This window comes from Balaenoptera ricei, chromosome 5, assembly GCF_028023285.1.
Source record: "Balaenoptera ricei isolate mBalRic1 chromosome 5, mBalRic1.hap2, whole genome shotgun sequence".
NCBI classification, from domain to species: Eukaryota; Metazoa; Chordata; class Mammalia; order Artiodactyla; family Balaenopteridae; genus Balaenoptera; species Balaenoptera ricei.
Genome location: NC_082643.1, coordinates 86,187,340 through 86,210,051, shown reverse-complemented (window position 1 = coordinate 86,210,051; position 22,712 = coordinate 86,187,340). Strand labels below are relative to the sequence as shown.

Sequence of the window (22,712 nt, the reverse complement as noted above, 5' to 3'; positions counted from 1 at the left end):
AATTTATGGCTTGTAGGAACATGACTGTCTCTATAAAGGAATCTAACGTACACATTGGAGAATATTCTAGTAATGCCTTGTAAAAATGGGATGCTGTTGTAATTTGAAATATCAAAAGCATGAACTACTGAAGAGGTATGCTTTCAACATTTGTAATCATACATGGCCTGGCTTTGCAAATCTAAATTTGATGTAGGAAAATTTAGAATACACATTTATTTTAGAAATACTTGCTCTTACACAGAATGTAACTTTCCATGTACATGCCTACTTTTGATGTATTTCCTTACCTGTTTCTTTTATTGGCAAGAAATGGAAAGGTCCATTAAGAGTAGGAAGTTTGCTTCCACGTCCTGGCTATTGTAAATAGTGCTGCAATGAACATTGCGGTACATGTCTCTTTTTGAATTATGGTTTTCTCAGGGTATTAAAAAAAAAAAAGAGTAGGAAGTTTAATTGAGTTCATGTTAGAAGAAAAACGGACCAAGGTTGATGAGCACAGACCTGGAATTTGAGACCAGTGATTACCCCAGAATGAAGAATATTGGTGTGTGTGTAGGCAAGAGGGACTCAGGGTTATTACCAGTGCTCTGAAACTGCATTTGGCATATCAAAATATATTTAACCTCTTTCTTCGTCTCCCAGGAATTAAACCTCAGAACTTTTGGTCCACATTTTAAAGAGTGGATTTTTTTTTTTTTTTTTTTTTGGTCTTGAACTTTTCAAAAGCTTTTATCATCACACTCTGTGAATTGATTTTCATTGAAACTCTACTGAGAAATTCAGTGTATTTGGTCAGTAAACTTTTACTTTAAAAATGGTGATTTCACCTTCTTCTTCTTATAATGAACCCCCATTAATTGAATAATTGACTATTTAAAAGACTCAAAAAGTTTAAGCATACAATATAAAATTTTACAAAATTTTATTTCCATAAATGGAAAAATATACAACAGCAAAATACAAAAGCGTATTTTGTGCATTATGTACAAATAGAGAAGATATACTAAGGCAAAGATTTCAAAGATTTTGTTTCTTTTTATACAGTACTCTTAAAATAAACTTAGCTGTCATTTTTACAATGAAATCCATGGCTTATTTTCAAGGACCCCTCCCCCGCAGGAAACGTATCACTTAAAGATAAAAGAGCATATATGTGGCAGGGGAAAGAAAGAATAGGTTCTTCTCATATATTAGTAGGTCCATATGCTGTTTATTAAATTTGATGCTATTTAACTAATTCAGATAGGTGATTCAAATAAGAAGAAATCAGCAACTTTGTGGAAGTATGATGCAGTTTTATCATCTGTCAGATTTCTCAAGAGGATACCATATTTTATAGGCTTGAAATAAAACATTATGAATTAATACATCCATAATGAAATAATATATATGCTTCAAGGGAATAGCATTGCCCAAAGTTGGCATTTTAGTTCATGTAATTTAAATTATAGTATTGAAAAAGGTGTTCTCATGTATTAACTGAATTCCAACTTAGAGCATGCTGCCTGCTTCTCTGGTTGTGCATGAGTATGTTGAGGAGGAAATAATACAAAAAAAAGTCTGACTAAGAGTCTGAGATGTTTTATAGTCAAAGAACAGCTTGTGTTTTAAAAAGAAATTAAAATACATTAACTCGGAACAGTGGGCAAAGTGTTTCAAATGAAGGATACGGTGAACAGACTGTTTCACTTCCCTTCCATTCCACATATCTATGAATAATCATTCCTTGAGGTTTAAAATTATAAATAACGCTGCAGAGTGGAGTTATTTTGACTTTACAAAGGAAATCATCCATTTTGTTTTTATTTTCATTTGGGCAAACTCAAAATGGCTTAGCGTAGCTTCTGCTAAACTTATTCAAGACTGAAGCATTTTTGACAAAAAAAAAAATGTTTCCCAATTGTGAGTAGATTACTACATTTATGTGGCTAAATTCACACAGAATTGACAACTGTTGTTTGACTTGGCAAAGTCAGAATATGGTAGTTGATACTAACCAAGAGAGGGGAGGTAGCAAAAAATAATTGTAAGGAAAAGAGAAATTTCAATGAATAATCTATATGCAACTGTGCTCAAGGGAAGGATGGTTGAATAGGGACATTTTATCCTAAAGTTATCACCATAAGTTGATTATTCTATGTCCTGCCCTCACATACATGTACACATACATGAGACCAGAAAAATGAAGGTAAAAGTTTGTCATGTAATATTTAATTTCAGTTATTAGTACAGTCATTTGTAAGTCCTAGATAATGAGTGCTACATGGAGTTAGACACTGTCTATTTGTATATAGAGCTTTACTATTCAGATTTATAAAGTCAGGATGTGAGAAATAAAGTGAAAAGCTTGGTTACATTTTTAATGATATATAAATGTTTTTACAACAAAATTATCTTGAAAGTAATTTCTAGAATTATTTGCATGTGCATTGGGTGGAATAAAATGCGGTATTTATTTATTTATTAAGCTGAATTAATTAAAGAATAAATTAATATTTTCTGGGTCCAAGGTACAACAGTAATTTCCATTATTACTTTGGCTTTAATGCTTTATTTTCTTTGCTTGCTCTTCTGATAACTTAGTGTGGGTTGAATTGTAGTGGTGGGGAAATCAGCCAAAATGATGGATTAGTATAAAGCATACTTTGTAAGAAAAGGAATAGGCTAATCCTAAACTCTTCATAGAATATTGCAAACTTTCTCACCTAAAATTCACACTGTTCTTATCGGTCATTGGTGTATTATTACAGCCAGTGTTTGTACACTGAGCCTGGATATTTATTGTGTTTTATAAAATTCGAAACCTGGGCCTTGATGAAGTTTATTTTACATTTTAAAACCGTGCTTCTCTACTAAGTGTACTTTTTTCCTCTGTGCCCTAATTGTCAAAACTAAGGTGCATCAGCAGAAAATAGTTTGCAGTTGGGAAATAGTTTTTAACATTCTATCCATGAAGGCCTTGAAGATCAAAGATAGACTCTAGATGGTACAAACCAGCATGGGGAAAAAATCATAACATTCTCTGTGTACCACACTCTTAATAAAAGTATTTTCTAGATAAGTTGACATTGATTAGTAGACTTTATGAGCCTCCTAATTCTCAATTCCAGGTTGAAAAATCACAGTTGCCAGTTCAGATTCTTAATACATTGTTCATATGGGTTAAAAAATATTTTTATTTATATATTCATTTATTCATTCATTGCTAAAATGTAACTGAAGTCTAATTTCAAAGAGAGCTGGGAGATTCATGTCAAGTAAACCTCTATAAGAGATGGAAGAGGTTGGTTAAATTTGTCTTAAGTTTTTTACCATCCATTTTTTTTACACATTCATTCTATATTTATGATGATACTGGAATATGTTTTTATAAAATTGCAGTTTGTGTGTTTTCCTGGGAGAGGATAGGACGAGGCTGAGTGGAAATCAAGATTTTTCTATGGGTTTGCTAAGATCTTCATGAGAAGTGATTCTCTTTGGAGTTTCCAAGCTAGTTCATTTCATATTATTGTATTTCTGTTTTTTAAATCGCTCATAGTCACCTTTAACCTCCCCACCCACTCTACTTCACTGCTGCCCTTTTCACTGCTGTTTATAACTTCCATTCTCTCCCTGCCACCATGGTACTCTGTGCTCTCAGCATGATAACAAATTCACTCTCCTTAAATATGCAACAAAACGCAATATATTACTGAGTGTGCTAATTAACTGTCACACGTGAAAATACTTTACATATTTCATCTCACTTAATCCTCATGACATTCTTAATATGTAGCTTTTATTATTCACAAGAGAGCAAAGGGAGGCTCACAGACCTTAGGTGATTTGCTCAAAGCCATGCAGCCAAAATAGCTGAGATGGGGTTTGAGGAAACTCTGTCAAACCAAAAAACTCACATCCTTTCTATTACAACATACTGTGTCTAGCCATGCCCTTCTTTCACTGGAATGGTCTTAACCTCTTTCACCTCTGTCTCTGTCCTGCTGGCAAATTCTTTCTTAAGTTTACTACTGCAAGTATCACCTCTTCTGTGGAGCCTATTTTGACCCTCTCCTGCTTAGCTCTTTGCATATCACACATCTGTATTAGAACATATCATAATGTCACTCTTCCCACTTATTTTTTTGGTTTTGGAAAGTATGGTAATCATTTTTCATAAAAATATTTTATTTATGTCGGCATGAAATGACTTTGTTATGACTATTTTCAAATATGTTTACAATTAATTATTTTTAAACAGTCAATTTTATTTTTGAATATAGTGAATACCAATTATGACATACGCCACATAAAAACAAAAGCACTTTGAGCCATCTACAGTTTTTATGTGGCTAGAGGAGTCCTGAAACACAAATGTTTAAGTACTGCTGGCGACAGCAGTGTCTAGCACAGATTGAACACTCTTTAAATATTTGATGAACAAAACTGAATAATCAAATTGATATAACAACTTTTAGTTGCAGAGACTATAAATGTACTATGTGAGGATTTAGGATTTACATAGTTTTATAAATTTACTCAAACAATTATAAGTCAAGAAGAAAATGAGCAAAAACCACATTAAAATATGGTTTTTTAGGGAAAACTAAATTCAGAATATTAATTATATTAATCAAGTAAATCATATATTAATTAAAATTAAAATTCTAAGTGAACATTATTCAATACATTAATCAATGATGAAGGAGGCACTCAGGTAGCCGATTAGTTTGTATGGAAGACACAGTGGGTCATGCTATTATGGCTATAAATTGTGAGATTTTTTTAGAGAGCAGATTTGTAAAACATTATAAATTTGAAAATAATAAAGCGCAATATTATAGATTTGCTAGAAGCTTTATAAAATGTTTTTGATGCAACTAAATCTTGAAATTTTAATGAAATTGTTAGAAAAATGTATCACAACTCCAGATTTATATATGGCAATACTTTGTCATTATGAAAATTTATTTTTAGGAAGTAGTGTGTGATATTAAGTAAAATTAATGAACATCTTCAGTTAAAAGGAAAAAAACAAAAGAATATTTCATGCTTTTATTGAGTTAAGAAATTTTAAACGTCATATACTAGCATTATTATATCACACTTTAAATTTACATATAACAAACCTAATTAAAATGTATAATTCAGTATTAGTAACAAAAGTTTACACTTAAATCTCTTTAACAATATCTTCTAATTTCTTCATTACACAATTGTTTTACTAAAGTTTGTAGCTGGTAATATTAAGCACTGTTATTTAGCTGATTTGTATTGCCATTAAGCTAAGCAATCTATACTTTTAAACCTTAGGAATGTAAAATACAAAGCAAGATACTAGAAACCCACCACTTACTAAGGAGAGCTAAATAAAGGGTTAATAATCATTCTTTCATCTTAAATCAGTTATAGTTTTTACTGATTAAAAAAAAGTCAGAAAAACACAAAACTTCAGGTGTTGCCTACACAATGATGTTATTCCCCTTGTATTTTCTGTTTTTTTCCTCCTCGTGGTCTCAATACTCAAGCGCTGACTGATAACCTTACCCAGGGTTTGTACGATTGTTTATTTTATACTTAAAAAAAATACTGTTTGTTCCTCTTTAACAAAAACTGAATTGAGCCATGTCATATCTGCAGTGGAGCAGTTTCCCGAGTGCAGAAAGAACACGCAGCATTCCTTCCTCTGCAAAGATTTTCAGATTCCACCTCTTTTCCTATTGCCACCAGGGCAGATCTTAACCCCGTCCTGCAGGAGCTAGCAGGAAACACCAAACACTCCAGCCCTGCCTAGACACACTATGGACACTAGCATTAAGATGAATAAATTGTCCTTTTTGAGAACTATCCAGCCACTCTTAGCAAGAAGGAGAATAAGAAAAAATTGAACCAATTTATTGCCTGGAGTGTGGCCCCCTAGGAAGAGTATATTACACTGTGTTCAAAAAAGCCTTGGGTATGAATGTGAGAGACTGAGGGAAAGTTTTAGGGTCAGAACCAGAGCTAAAATATCAGTTTTCTAATCGTTAGAGAAAATGTACTTTTAAGATGGACCTTACAAATAGGTTAAAAAACACTACTGTTATCAGGAATGTTTATGCAGTATGGTAATGGCCTTTTCTCATGTATCCTTATACCAGACAAGCCAGGTTTTGATAAAGCTTTAAGGACATCAAGCAGAGAACAGCAGTTTCACTGGCTAATTAATCTCCCTCTTTATATGTAGTTTGATGTGTCTCTTCTACATATCAAGGTGTGTTCTGTTTCTCCCACCATACAATCTATTCTGGGTTGACTAACTTCAGACTTGTCAGCACTAGACAACCTCCTTCCCACCACATTGCATTAGGCTGTGTCAGCTTCCTTTTCTACAAACGGTTTCTTTCTTTCATCCTTTGTCCATATCTGTCTTCTCAAGGTTCATCCCCTTATCTCTTCGCCTTTAACTTCCAAGCACTATGAAGTTCGATGCTTATTTTTGTTCCCCACCTAATGATTATATTTTTTGAGGATATGAACTGAGTCTTGTGCCTTATTCTTTGGCATTACAGCTCGATTTTGTGTTCTCTGTGCTGCTTATTTCACTAAGTCACACAGCCTTTATATACAATATCTTAGTATTGGTATTTCTACTTTTATCATACATTTTTCCAAAAACAGAAACCTCATAACGTTGTCTATAAGCATATTCCTACCACATACCGCTTTAGTAACGGAGATGATTTTGTTTTCCTAGCCCTACCTTTTAAATATGAAAAACAAATAGCTTTCACTTTTATTTCTCTTAATCTACAAAGTTCTATTGTCCACTCTATGAATTCATGACTCGAAAATTTCAGTTTAATCTTTTCAGTTACCATTCTATGTTGTTTTAGTTATTTATAAACTCGGCTATTTATAAAATAATTTTATTACTTGTTACATCTTGATAAGTTGTACTACTAGTGATCATCTGTGTTTTGTGTGTGTATATTTATTTTCCAAAGTTTCTCATAAGTACACCTTTAGTTATTTTTGTATCTTTCACAGTGCAGTGCTAATTTCCAAATATATTGTCTCATAATAATCTACCCTTCCTAAAATCAAAGGAAGAATTTACTATATATCAGATCCTTGCGGTATTAAGGATTCATGTACAAAAAATGCTCTATTTCATGCTAGATTAAAGTATTTTGCCACAGATTAAGAACATGAGGAGTCCCTTTTTTTTTTTTTTTTTTTCCTGGCTTGGGAGATTCCCACACTTGATTCTTCCAAAGATAAAATGCTGATCCCCAAATAATCACTTAGGAATATTTAAATGTAGGAATAATTATATTTTTGTTATTTTGATATTACTGGAATATGTAGGTTTTAATTTTGAAGGGAGATTTAAATTTTTAAATATTATGTGTAATGGCAGTTAATATTTTTAAAATTAAATACAAAATTAAAAATTTATAATAAAAAAAGCAAAGCTACCAAAAAATTGTGTTCATTCATATCAGATAAATTGTAAGTTGGCTACAAAAAAAAAAAATTAAGTTTGCTACTTTGAGCTCATTTATTTTAATTCAACAGGCCTAGATACTGCATGTGCCTTCAGAATTCTTTGATGCTAATCTTTTATGATAACCAATTAGCTTCCAAATTTCTCAATTCAAGGGCTGACTAATACTATTACCTAAGCATTAAGTGGGTATGTTATTTTAAACAGAGATGATGGCTAATAGTAAGCAGTGTGTCAAAGACCAGAGGAGTTGAGAAACTGGAAAGTTTTGAGACATCCTGTCTAAACAGGATTAAGGCAAAACCAAAAGGATTATCATGCTTCAAGCCCCAAAGATCTTTGTGATAGCTGCTTTCCTAAACATCAGGATTAAAGGTTAGAATCACATTCAGAAACAAGAATGCAAACATGTATTCACAAAAATCCCTGTCTTTAGAGAAAAATTCAAGAATGTCCCAGCCCTTCTGTAAATATTACACTAAGAAATGTATTGGTGTGAGGGGTCAAAAACATTTTTTTTTTCACACAAAAAACTAATCTCTCCTACCTTTCAACTTTACGATACTTAAAAAAAAAAATTGACTGTATTTTTTTAGAACAGTTTTGGTTCACAAAACAATGGAGAGGAAGGTACAGAGGTTTCCCGTGTGCCCCCTGCCTCCACAAATGCATAACCTTCCCCCTTACAATGTCCCCCACCACAGGGGAATACCTCTTCTTCATAAAATATGCATATTTCAATCAGTTTATCTCCAGTCTGTCTAAAAGCTTCTCTAAATAGTGTAAAAATATCATTTTTCGTATAAAGTTTGTATTTAAATAAAAGCATACAAAGTTAAAGATTTCTTTAAAAACAAATACTTAGAGCAAAATCTGTAGCAGTATTAGGTTTACAGGTGTGGTATTATCTCCTATATTGATTTATAAAAGCAGTTAATCACTATTAAAATTCAAATCGTTTAGTATTATCATCAACTTTTTATTAAAATTTTTCACTTTCCATATAATTCTATATATTTACTTTTAAAAAATTACATATAGTCCAGATTAAACCATGTCTACAAAAATATAATTAAAACACAAAACTTTTTGCAACTTTTATTAGTTTCACCTCTTGCAGTATATAGGGATTCTACAAATCTAATTCTTTTTTTTTGTTAAATTAGCAAGTTGAAGTCGTTTTGATATCACAACTACATACCCTTAGGAGAGCGTAAAAAGGAAGATGTATTGTGAGCAATTAGATGTATGTCAATTAGATGGAGACAGAACAAATAAATGGTTATAATCCTACTGTGTGTGGGGGGAAAAATACATATACATTTGGTTTTGTTTATCCAATAGTTTTTTTTTTTCTTAAATCTGTTGTAAAAAAAAAAACCAACTATACCTATAGAAAAATAGCCTGCCTTAAACTACCCAGTCGAAAAGTGAGAATAAGATGGTAGCTCATTACTTGTAGCAGCCCCTGTGTCCTAGACTTGGAAGATGATAGTTGGAGAGTGTTCAGATTAACGCCGTTAGAAATACCTAATTTGTTTAAATTATCTTTGAAATTTATCTAGTTTGTTTTAAAAAAGAAAGAAAACAAGCTCAGGGTTTTTGGAAATTGTTTTATTGGCAAGGTCTATGGATGGACACCATTGTGTAGGGGCTGCTGATTTTCCCTTTACAAATTTCCCCATCTCCCTTCCCCAGGTGTTGCTGCCATCACTACCTTTCCCTTCCTCCCCTTTCCTCATGGCAAGACGCATGGAAGAAGAGTGCTGTTAAGGCCTCTCCATTAATGAACAGGTATGGTGGTTCTCATGAATCAGTGCAGTGCCCCTCTTCTGCGTTCTCCATTAATAGTCTATCTCTTTTATATTGAGAAGACTCATTTACCCACCTACACAGAGCCTACTGATACAGAAAAATCACTCAACCTGAGTATATCTTTACATATTTCAGCATGCTATGCATTTCAGAATTCCCTGCACAGTTGCAAAATACTTTTTAAATGTAAAGGAGTACAGAAGAATTTATTATATCATTTTCAGAGAAAGGTGCTATGCAGTTTCCTCAACTGATTGTACAGGAATAAAATGGACCCTGTATGCTTCTATATGCCTCTTTCAATGTTATACAAATACTTTTTATATAACATATCTTTGAAAAGCGTAAAGTGGAAATACTTTGTGAATTTTAACTCAAAATTCAATTATTATAGCATTTGAATTTTCAAAAGCATTACACAAAACTGTATGTACGTTAATTATAATGCTTATTGATCTGGTTATAGAAAATTAGGTATGAGCCAGTTCAAATGAATCTAAATACAAATCGATGTCATCCAGATGTCAGAGCTGAACATACGCTAATCGCTTTCCTCAAAACTTTCTTTTGTCAATTCAGCTGGTGGCATTTGAGGGAGGTGGGGGGCACTATTTCTTTCAGCAGTCCCAAGATTACCTCATTCAGGCTGCTACCTTTTGAAAGGAGCTAGGCCCTCAGGGCTCAAACAACAGCAGAGTCATAACCTATAAAACATAAATACTAAGTCATCACAGAGAAACACCCACCTTCTTAATATCCTAGGTGAACTGGTCCACCTAGCTCCTGCAGGGGCTTGTTTTGAGGATGTGTCAGGCTCCGCATTACATCCTTGTGACTATCCAGATCTTTGAGACATGTAACTAGAACACTACCTTTGGGCTAGGAAGATTATTGGCAGATGTCTTAAAAACAAAAACAAAAAAACCAGTGATTGTGTCTATAGGTATGCAAGTGTGCGGCAACACTATTTGTGGTATTCCTTAAAATAGTAGCAAAATTAAGACTTGTTTGTGTACATAAACAAAGCAAGCTCTTTTGAGTTATAGGCATTTTCACTGATGCGACCATTAACCATTAAAGGCTGGAGCATTAATCTTCATTCAGGAATGCATGGCCTCTTACTCCAAAAAGCTCTGAAATCATTGGCTAGCCTTCATGATCCCATTTCTACCTACATTTCTAGTCCATATTTTATACCTTTACCCTGATGTACACTGTACTCTGGCCTCCCCATCTTTCTCAGTGGCTATAAATAATCTTCCCTGTCCACAAACCTCTGCATTGTTGGGTCTTTCCATCTGGAGAGCACTTTCCCCAGGTCTGTTTGGAAAATTCACAACAACGATAATAACAGCAAACATGTACAGAGGGTTTACTGTGTTTTGGGCACAAAGTAAATAAACTTAATAATCTCCACTTTCTTAATTCATCCATACAAAGGAACATAGAGTTAGAAATTATTATTATTCATATTTAATTGATAAAAAATGAGGCTTGGAGAAAACCTAAAGTGACCAAAATCACTCAGAATTGACTGAAGTGCCATGTGCCTTATGTAGTATCTCCTGATTCCTCCCAAGCAAAGCTAGGATTCTCATTCATGTTCAAATCTGAGTTTCTACGATTCCATCTTATCCTTTATGAACTCTTCTATGTCCACAGTGTTTGTTACTCACTAAATGCTGAGCAAATGAATGAATTTTTAGAAAGAAGTAATTCATCCTTTTCACCCTTGTATGGACCCTTCTCCTCATCCACACTTCCCTCTGCTCTGTTTTTATTCCCCTTAGTTTGTGGCTCTTGACTATTATTAGATTCACAGATGATGTAGTAAATTGTATCATAAGAAATCAGTCATTATTTCCCCCTAATTTTAGGACCTGCAATTAAAAACCAAGTAAGTATAAAATAATTGAAAACATAGAAAGATAATCATTTAAATTTTATAAAATTTATCAAATCTAGTGATAAGAAAAGAAGAACAGATATACTTATATCTCACATGGAAAGAAGGAAATTCAACGAAAATGTTCTAAAGTTTTGAGGAAAGGTTATCAGAGAAACACTTTTTTTTACATTATAGGCAAATAAAGGAAATATGCACCATATAAGAAAAGAGTCGTTTACCATACAAGAAAAGAAAGAAATGGAGAAGTAAAATTAGATGAGCAAAAGAGGATAAACCAAGAAAGAAAAGAAAAATCGTTGAGAAATTAGAAACAAAAAGATTTTAGGAAAGTGAATAAATTGAAAAGCAATAAAAAATTGAAGGAAAGATATTGAAAACCATGGACACTGAAAGAACTTTAAGAGAATATGAAATAAACCTTGGAGAGAAAAAAATCAATGCAGGTAGAGAAAAAGGACTTTATTTATGAGTTCATGTTTCCTTTGTTCTTAGGAAAGCCTTTGAGGTAAAATGGCTAGAAAGAGAAATGGGAGTTAAGATACATTACCTTGTGTACACTGTATTTTTCTAGGACTTCTTTTGTGGAAACAGTGCTTTTGAGAGCAAGATAAGCACTTAAGCATTAACTTGGAGCTATGTACTTAGAACTAAAAAAGTTGTGCCTAGAGGGTACAATTGAGCAGGCCTTGATGGAAAATTAGGATACAAGTCAAAATACCCTCCTCTCCCCACTTTCTACCAAGATAATCTTAGAATTAACCAATCTGTTAGCCCTGTGAATATAAGGATCATTTCATTTCTATTTTTCTTTATGGGGAGTGCCTGGAGCACAGAATGAATATTTGCTGAATTAGTCATGGAATTTTAAGAGTTGGTAGAGAGATTATGGTCCAACCAATCAAGTCTTAGATTGTTCATGCATCCCTCAGCACCATCATAAGAATCACTAATCTCTGCTCGAATGATTCCAGTGACACAAAATCCAGAGGTGGCTCACTTTATTTGAGGACATGTTTAACTTTTCAGCTTTTTCTTTTATTTCTTATCAAATTCTGCTTTCCCATAACTTGAATCCATTTATCCTGAATTTTCGCATTGGGAAAACACAAAATAAGTTATATTCCTTCTTCAAATGAAAGTACTTCCAGGACCTAAATTCAGATAGACACTCTATCCTAATGTCTAGCTATATAATGTCTCTCTCTTTCTCTCTCTCTTTTTCTGGTTTATAACCCAAGTTTTCCTAACTGTTCTATGTTACTTGATCACAAATACTTTTAGCATTCTGGTTATTCTCATTTAGTGCAAAATACTTTATCAAAAGAACAAGGAACTCATAATGGGCTCCTTTGGTTTATATGCATATATTTGTTCAGTATGAAGTACCCAAAAAATCCACTTAAGTAACTTCAGGGGGAAAAAAGGAGGTGCAGTTTAAAACTGCATATAGCTTTGCTCTGAATTTGTACAGAATAAAGGTATGGCTTGGCTAGTATATAGTATAATATATAAATAAAATAAGTACAAGTATGCATAAAAATGAATGAAAAAAAAACATGAATGAATTAAAAAATAGTGTTTGATGAAAGTAAAAGAATTTTAAGTGTCTACTTTTTATTTCTTAATTGAATAAATATTTTGGTTTGAGTTGGTGCCTGAGATGAGTTTTTCTTTAAGATGCCCGTTCACCATTCTAACAAATTTGGTACAAAAAAATACATATCTTTACATGGATAATATCAGTGGAAGTAAAAGGCAAACAAAACAAAAGTAGAACAAAACAAAAACTATTTTCTCAATGCAAATTATTGACTTTAATGACTAAATATGTGCTTGCATATAACACTATGTTACATGGAGGTCAAAATAGAGCAAAATAAGATTGAAAGATATATAAAGGATGCCCTGTCAGATATGGACTTTCCTCAATAAAAGTTACCAAAAAGTAAATTCTTCATGTATGTGAACTCTTTCTTAATGCCAAATTGCTATCAATATCCCTTGGTGAGTCCTATTCATGAGTAGATTGCGGCACTCTCTCAGAAGCCCTGTACATCTGCCTTTCAGTGAGTGCCTACACAGACTATATGGCCTTTTCTAGAACTGGGAAATTTAATCAATTTGCTGGCAGAGAATACTTTTTATGCCACACCACTTTTCCCTGACCCTACACAAAATTTCAATTTTCAATGTGCTTCATATATTATGAACCTATATAATCTTTTTTTTTTTTTTAAATTAATTAATTATTTATTTATTTATTTTTGGCTGTGTTGGATCTTTGTTTCTGTGCAAGGGCTTTCTCTAGTTGCGGCAAGCGGGGGCCACTCCTCATCGCGGTGCGTGGGCCTCTCACTATCGCGACCTCTCTTGTTGCGGAGCACAAGCTCCAGATGCACAGGCTCAGTAGTTGTGGCTCATGGGCCTAGTTGCTTCGCAGCATGTGGGATCCTCCCAGACCAGGGCTTGAACCCGTGTCCCCTGCATTGGCAGGCAGATTCTCAACCACTGCGCCACCAGGGAAGCCCGAACCTATATAATCTTAATGAACGTCTTCCATGTGGTCATTATAGTGCTTGACTTTATATTCTCAAAAGCTCCAGTGCCTACATAAATTCTTTCTCTATCATACTCAATGTTGCTTTGTATGCTCCCTCAATTCCCAAAGTAATACCCTTTTGATATTTGGTTATATATGAGTCTTAGGCAATATTCTCAAAATCAAAGAAAACCTATATGTGCTTTGTCTATCAGTGCTATAGAAGATGTATATACTATGTGCACATATATAATTTAACATTTTAAAATTTCTTTTAATATTTTAGAAAGAGGGGAGTTAAATGCAGGAGGTACAGATTAATCACTTAAAGTCTCAAAACCTCACTTATATCACCAAAATGAGAGATTTAACTAAAACTGATCTTTAAAGTAACTTTCAATTTTCTACAGAATATGGAAGACAAGGAATTTTATCAATTGGGGTTTTAGTCTAGGTTTTCCAATAAATGATATTTAACCTCCCTGGAGCATGGTTTCCTCATCTGTATAATATGGAAACCAAGGTAGACCAGGGATATTATCTTTAGTGATAGCATGTGTTGACCTACTTTTCTTTCTGGAGCTTTCTCTTGAGAAGGATTCTGAGACTTTCCTTTGACTCTGTGGCATGGATTGCTGTGACCATGTGCTCAATTACCATTTATGTTATAGGCTTCTTACACAATTTCTAAGAAGGCTTCTAATGAAGAAAAAAAAAGTTTATTGATTGCTATCACTTAAGCTGCTATATTTTTTCCTTTTTTGTGTGCTTTTAAAAATATGTGAATCCAAGAAAATGTTTGATGTGCTGAGGAAGACAGGTGGAGAGGACAGTCATTTAAAAGATATTTGAAGCAGTTTAATGCAGAGAGAGACAAAGGGTTTGACTCATTCTTTGTGATTCCTGGAGGCAGAACAAATGCTAGCAGGTGTAAATGGTAGAAAATTACTTCCTTATAAGGATAAAATGTATTATCTTATGAAATGCTCAACAAAATCTGCTCCATAGAATAGTTTGTATTCTGAAATCTTTATCACTGAAGATATCAAAGTTTAGGTTTCATGATAATTTCTCAAAGTCATTATTAAAGGAATTCATTCATAAGATAACAAGTTAGACAAAATGGATTCCAACACTAAAGGTCTGTGATTCTATGGTAATCAACAGACATAATAGCGATAATTCTGTACTGGAATCTGGTGACATAATTCTCAAAGATTTCATTGGACTGGGTGATTGAGAATTTTTAACGTAAGTCATCTAATTTTTAGCCAATGCTACAGTGTTCTAGTGAAGCTCTTTTATTTTACTAAGACTACCCTTCCGAAGACAAAGTCGCTAATTTTCATTTGTGGAACCATCACTTCTTTTGCATCTGGAGACACAACTCTGTCCTCGTTTTGAATGTTATTTCTCTATTGCAGTGAAACTGACTATAGCAAGGTCGTAATAAAGACAACTTGCAAAAGTAATTTAATGATTGATTGTTTTCAACTTATTAAGGAGTGGAATATAAAGCATTCTCATAGAATCATACATTATTTTATCTGAAATCTAGTTAATGAAAAGAGTAACTTTTTCAAGGTCATTAAGTTAGTGAGAGAGCTGTGCTCCAGATTTTCTGAATCACAATCCAGGGGTAACCAAATTTACTGAAGTAGCATGCTTAAAAGTACAGATCTTGGTGAGTTGACACTTTCTTTTGTGTCCTTGGATTCACTGCTTATCTGGAATCAGCAGAATGAAATAGGAAAGCAAACAATTTTATTCATAAGAATCAGAAAAACACTGTGGTAGTGTAGTCTGGAGGGGCATGGGAGTTGGCATTCTTTTGCAAAGCTTGACATTGCAAACATTCTTTGTAATCGACTAACAATTTTTGCCAGAAGTGAAACCAGTCAAAGATATATTCCAACTTAAAATTAGGAGTTTCCTCATATGACCTTATCACCACCACCTTGTGGCTGGGGACACCACAGTATGCAACACCCCCAGAGTTTACAGCAAATAAAGCAGAGCAAGTTACCAAAGATTCCAATCATAAGCCTTAACAAGACTCAACTATCATTATTTAAGCTTGCCTGTCCACTCTAATCAGGACAACAGGCATCAATTAAATAAATAGAACATCCGATTATAAAGAGAATTGTTAACACAGGCACATTAGCTGCTTGTAATAGGATATTAGCTAATTGACAGGGGGAAAAATGTCCTTAGACACCATAATGCATATTACTCAGGATTTTAATTCTTTGTGATCTTTGTTACGTGTAATACCATGATAAGCCAGTGTGTTCAAGTAATGAAGAAAATGCAGGAAAATATTTTTAAAACAACAAAGAAATGTAGATCTAATTTAGAAGTTATGCCACTTTTGTGAGGATAATGGAAAACTTGGCCATAATGCTAAAGGTTTACTGATTTCTGAATTTATAATTCAGAACAAAAAAATGAGGTTGGGAAGGCTGATGGCTTTCCAGAGGTGTTTTGGATCATTTATTTTAAAAGGATTTTCCAATAAAGCGTGATACTATCAATGACTTTTTTCTTATTTCTGAACTGATTATTAAAAAGACATTGTATATTATATGTCTTTAAATATGTGAGTTAGGTAGGCTTTGCATAGTAAGTATCTTTTAGTATATATCCATAAGACATTTTCTTCCAGGGGACTGAAGTTCTAATTTTATCATGGAACTAAATGGAAAGGTAACTTTCAGCTAATCCATTAATTTGCTTTATTGCAAACTCTGCTGGATCACATTAGGTTAGGGGAAAATGTCCAAATAGTTTTCATTTCAGTAGGAATGAGGAATCAAATCATTTGGTGATGTTTTGCAACACTCGTGCTTAAGAAAAGTGTGGTTATGCCTCAGAGACTGAAAATGTATGCTGAAGTGTGATGAGTAGAGGGTAGCTCTATGAGAAAGTAAAGAGAGGGAAGATTGATTAAAAGTAGGCAGAACAAAGTACATGTGCATGGAAAGAATAAGTGAAGTAGGAAGTTACAGTTTTTTTTAAATCTGCTTAACTTTTAGTTAATTTGTTTGTTGCATGACAAGACAAGGAAGAGGACTGGGAATGAGGGCAAGTAAGAGTGAGGGAGGAAGGAAATCAATAGTACTGCGCCAGGCCTGCTCAAGAGAGTGCCTTTTTAGATGTCTCATACGGTTAACTGGGTCGATAGTCTCTTTTCACTTTTCCAGAATATATGTCAGGGATACAGGAGCATTATGTAAACATGGCAACCTATCAAATACGTATCAAAGAATACAGAATCTTTTTATGACCAATTAGGTTGCCCTAATAGTGGTATCAGGTTATTATATATCACAAAAGAAATATATCCATGTGTGTGTAAAACTACAATTTATTACTTTTGGGTTTAAAGAATAACTTTAGAAAATATAATATATTTTATGTACCAAATTCTCCTTTTAACAAGTCTCTTTTAGTTTTAAGAAGAGTTTGGTGTAAGTTATGAGAAAAAAATCTTCATGTATTTTTGGCCAAGCACTTTAAAGTTCTAATGATATATATATAATTGAATGACAGAGTCTTTGAATTCTATAGTGCTTTACAATTTTCCCAAGTTCCAGACACGTGATTTCATATAATCCTATAATAACCCTTCCTTTGAATTCTATAGTGCTTTACAATTTTCCCAAGTTCCAGACACATGATTTCATATAATCCCATAATAACCCTTCCTTTTCCCCCACCCCTATATTGCCCCTCCCCCCTTCCCTCGCCCCACTATTGACCAATGGTTTGTTCTCTATATCTGTGAGTCTGTTTCTTTTTTGTTTTATTTACTAGTTTGTTGTATTTTTTAGATTCAACATATAACTTATATCATATAATATTTGTCTTTCTCTCTCTGACTTACTTCACTTAGTATGATAATCTCTAGGTCTATCTGTGTTGCTGCAAATGGCAAAATTTCATTCTTTTTTATGGCTGAGTAATATTCCACTGTATATATGTACCACATCTTCTTTATCCATTCATCTGTTGATGGACACTTAGGTTGCTTCCATACCTTGGCAATTGTAAACAATGTTGCTATGAATATTAGGGTGTATGTATCTTTTCATGTAGTGTTTTTGTTTTTTTCAGGTATATACCCAATAGTGGAATTGCTGGGTCATATGGTAGTTGTATTTTTAGTTTTTTGAGAAACCTCGATACTGTTTTCCACAGTGGCTGCACCAATTCACCTTCCCACCAATAGTATCTCAGGGTTCCATTTCTCCATATCCTGGCTGACATTTGTTATTTGTGTTTAAAGTTGTAATGATATTTTAACAAATTGGATTAGTTCAATCTGGAAGTGAAATGGTTTACAAATGAAATAAGTGATTATGGGGCATTGCAGGACTTTTACAGGATATAGCTTTTTTTTTTATGAGAGAATTTTAATCTTTTTTTTTTTTTAATAAATTTATTTATTTATTTTTGGCTGCGTTGGGTCTTTGTTGCTGTGTGCGGGCTTTTCTCTAGTTGCGGCGAGTGAGGGCTACTCTTCACTGAGGTGGCTTCTCTTGTTGCAGAGCACAGGCTCTAGGCATGCAAGCTTCAGTAGTTGTGGCATGCAGCCTCAGTAGTTGTGGCTCGCAGGCTCAGTAGTTTTGGCGCATGGGCTTAGTTGCTCCACGGCATGTGGAATCTTCCCAGACCAGGGCTCGAACCCGTGTCCCCTGCATTGTCAGGAGGATTCTTAACCACTGCACCACCAGGGAAGTCCAAGAATTTTAATCTTTATCTAATTTAATCAAAAAAAGTAGACCAAAATTTTCCTATAATAAACCATTGCTACAATTAAAATAGTGACTGGCAAAAGACAAAAATCAGATTATCTCATTACCAATTTAAGAATAAATTTTTAAGAAAAGAAAATGTGTCATGAACAGATAAACCATAAAAGTATTTTACTAAGTTTTTAATAATTTATTTTTCCAAACAAAATAATATATTTTTCTTTTTCTTTTAAAGAGTCTAATATATTTGCTAGCCATTTAATTTTAATGTAACCAGTAAATAAATTGAAGAGTAGTTCAAGGAGATATCAATTATTTAACTGTTTGTTACATTTTTGTAATGGTGGGGGGAGCCTACTAATTGTTTCAATAGTGTGAAGCTCAAAGCACTATATTAGCAAAATTAGATGGTTCAGAAAGTTTAAGAAAGTAATGAATCATCTACAACTTTGTATAAGTATCACTAACATTTTCCAAAAATGTCATTTATTGGACATTGCAGTGATGCTATATGTTTAGCTTTTACCTCCAATTGAAGTTTATTTATGGATTCAATAATGAGAATGATTATGTTTTTGAATTTTGCTTATAAATTGAGGGGCACTAAAAGAAGTATTTTAGCAATATAAAGATATTTTTAAGGCAAAGATTTATTATAAATAACTGTGAGATTTCAGAGTAGTTTTTCTAAGGAAATTTGTGATATAAAAGCACCATTAGTAATTAAAATGATGAATTATTTTCAGGACTCTCATAAAGTCTAAATGTCAAAGATATAAATTATTTTGTCTTATTAGATGAGTTATATATTTTTAGGAAAAAAGTAGAATTAAACATCAGAACTACTAATTACTGAGCATTTTTGATAAAGGAAAACAAACTATATTAAGTGTTATGGAGTATACTTTGGCATGGCTGTAGTTTATATGAAAGTATTTTTTCTATAGTTTCATGAACATTATATTTATAAGTAAAATGTGTATATTACTTATTCTTCCAGAAGTCTGATGGCATTAAATTGATTTTCAAGTGTTTGTGGGTTACTTGCCTGCCGAGTACCCTGGCACGTAAGGATTTACTTGGTTGATAATGAAACTTTTAGACTTAAACTGCAAAGTCTAAGTGTCATACACTTAAGACATACACTTAAACTGTAATGTCTTCATCTATTTTAGTAAGTGGTTATTTACTTATTTCTCTCTTTTACTTTGAATAAATAGTTGAGAGCTTCCATTTTATTTTGCACAAGTCCTAAACGAAAGGAAACATAGATAGACTTAATGAGTGATTGGCTGTCAGGGGAAAGCATTTACACTGATTGTCAGCTACTAAATATGATAGACAGTCTAACCACTCCATGTTCTATTTCTCACCTGTAAAATAATAACATAGTAACATATGTCAAGCTCCCAATAACTCATGTAGGCATGATACCCTACGGATGGTTTCAAATAGAAAAGGAGCGGGGAAGGAAGGAAGGAAAGAAGGAAACATTTTCTACTGTTTAATAAATGTGTCAGTCCCTCAGTGCATTTGGAGATGCTGCATCCAAGTAGAGAGGGCATAGAGTATGAATACAATAGAGAACTTCACAGGTAAAAAAGGAGTTTCTATGTAGGTGGGCTTAGAAAAATGCTCTTAGGAATGAATTGGAAAATGAGAATTGGCTGCAGCTAGGTTATGTAACAGGGCACTATGCAGACCCCAGGAAGCCAGTCAGTTTATTAATGAGCAGAATTCTGCCCTGCACCACTACCTCCTACTGCTAACTGTAGGCAAAACTCCTTGGGCATAGCTACTTTTGGGGGATAATCTTCTAGAGAACATTACACAATGGTCACAGTAGAGATCTGGTGAAGAAATTACAGGATAAGTTTCATGCTGAATATTAGAGGAACAATCTTTACACATGCGATTGCTTATTGCAGGATAAAAGAAGATGAATCAAGTGTAGAAATTGTTGGGCTACAAATAATTTACAAATAGAGATAAACAGAAAAAATGTAAACATGAGACTGAAAATTATGTGAGAACTGCTCATTCTCAAATAAGAGTTAATTAAAATATCATTTATCTTGTGCATCTTATTTTCTATCCCAGGATTCTCTGGCTGTTATTGATGAAAATCAACTTTGGCTGCTAAGGGGGGCCTCCTTCATTTTTCATGTGAACTTCAGTTATAGTCACATGATTTTTACACAAGATAAAATGAGAAAATAATAGTAAGACCATACATGAGACCAAAAATATCTCTACTGAGTTGAGGAAAAGGGAAATAATATTTATTTTTAAAATGTTTTAATCTGAGTAAACTGAGTTAGATCTTATTTTGAATACAGAAATTTTTAATTAGAGTTCATTCCATTATAGAGTCTAGGCGACTAAAATATATGAATTAAGAAAAAAGAAGGCATAGTTGTTATTTTACATTGAAATGAAAATATATGGGTTTATAGATGTTCTAGGCAGACTATTTTCTTTCAACAGATCTTCTCTTGCCATATGAATGCAGTCATTTATTATTTCTTGGGAACATTTATAAAATATTAACTATATTCTTAACACTTTTAAATTATTTTCATTCATATTTTATCTTATTCAAAAATGATTTAAAGTGGCTTATAAAAATGTATTATAAAAACTTGACAACTCGTCATGGTTTTATTATGATTGAAACATATCTAAGTCTACCAAAGCCACAGCTCCCCACCACCTCCTCCACATATTGTTCTTGTTATTTGAAAGTGTCATCTTGGTGATTGCTCGTCACACATGAGTGTTGTCAATTGACATGGACCACGCTTGCATAAAACTTATCTGTTGGGTTCTTGACCTGATACCATCTCATTGGTTTTACTGCCATCTTCTTGCCTTAAACAGAACCAAATCAACTCACCTGTCTTGCAGATATGAATAAGGTGTCTACTGCTGCTTTGTTCAAACAGAACATGCCCATAGGGTGTTATTTCAAATTTTGTTTTAATAACTTTAAAACATTTCCTCTGACCTAACTAATCTCCCTCACTCACCTCTCTACCCACAAAGTAATGTTGGTAATCTGCCTTTCCCTTTCCTTAATCAACACTCACATTTATTCAGCGCACCTCTTCTGAGCTTGATACTAGGAACAGCAGAATTCAGTCGAACAAACGCACATTAGTTTATAAATGAGTTGAGTTGGTCTTGGAGGAAACTATTTGAGTTGAATTCCTTCTTGTATATGAAAGACTATTAAGGTCCTAAAACAGGGATATCTACAATTTTAAAAATGTTTAATAAACAGATGTCTCTCTAATAGATTGAAATTCAGGAAGTATAACTGTCTGGCATTGTAATAAGGGAGTTATACAGCACCACAGATATGTATCAAGGGTCATCAGCTACTCTTGCTCACGTTGGACAGCCTAAGGCATTATTTTCTTAAACTATTAGCCCCCCAAATATTAAAAAGCTGTAAGATGTGTGTATGTGTGTGTGCATGTGTTTGTGTACTCACACGTGTGTGTTTCCAGTGGAGGTAGAAAGGTGGTCAGTTAAGTGTAGTCATTCTACATAAGTCATTCGTTTAAGACCCATGAGATTGATGTAAGAGTCTTGGCTTAATATTAGTATCTATCTCTATAGCTGTTTGATTTGTTCATTATTTCTGCTGAAATGATAACAGCTCAGCTGGGCTTCCACCATGAAAGTTAGAAGCCTGAAGACTAAGTTGTATTATCATCAGTGTTCTAATCAGCCAAGGTTCTTTTAACACTTAACATTTCAGGTATTTCCCAATAATAGGAAGTATTACAGCTGTTGACAGGGTGAGAAATGCGGAAGAGATATGCCTTGGTCCACTGTTGAAACCATCATATGAAACACAAACCTTGGCTAATGGTAACTATAATCAGGATGATCTGATAAGGACTGACTCACTGATTCCTCTGGCTTTTGGTCTAAATCTAGTCAATTAAAAAATAAGGTTTCCAAGTATAAAATAACATGCCATATGTTGACTAAGCATGTGTTTTGAGGCTTAAAAGTCATCGGAGATTAAATATTCCTTTCTAACTTTCGTAAGTTGCTTTTCCTGGATAATATTATTTTCTCAGTTTTTGTATATATGCTTGCTCAATATTGGGGATCTCTAAATAATGAAATTTTCCCAATTCTTGGTGATTGTTTAAGACCAAATAATACATTTGCATTGTTGCAATATAATGCACCTTTAGAAAA

General features: G+C 33.4%; 1 protein-coding gene across 4 annotated transcripts in view; it reads left to right on the top strand.

The window, feature by feature from the left end:
- Positions 1–22,712, top strand: part of PCDH7 (protocadherin 7) — a 405,762-nt gene that overhangs the window by 207,498 nt on the left and 175,552 nt on the right. For 2 of the 4 annotated variants that reach the window (XM_059923222.1, XM_059923221.1), the window contains exon 3: positions 9,170–9,265. The exons of the other annotated variants lie outside the window; for them this stretch is intronic. In XM_059923222.1, the coding sequence (XP_059779205.1) occupies positions 9,170–9,258 (89 nt within the window). In that variant the 3' untranslated portion in view covers positions 9,259–9,265. The remainder of the gene's footprint in view (positions 1–9,169; positions 9,266–22,712) is intronic. 4 annotated transcript variants of the gene reach the window in all.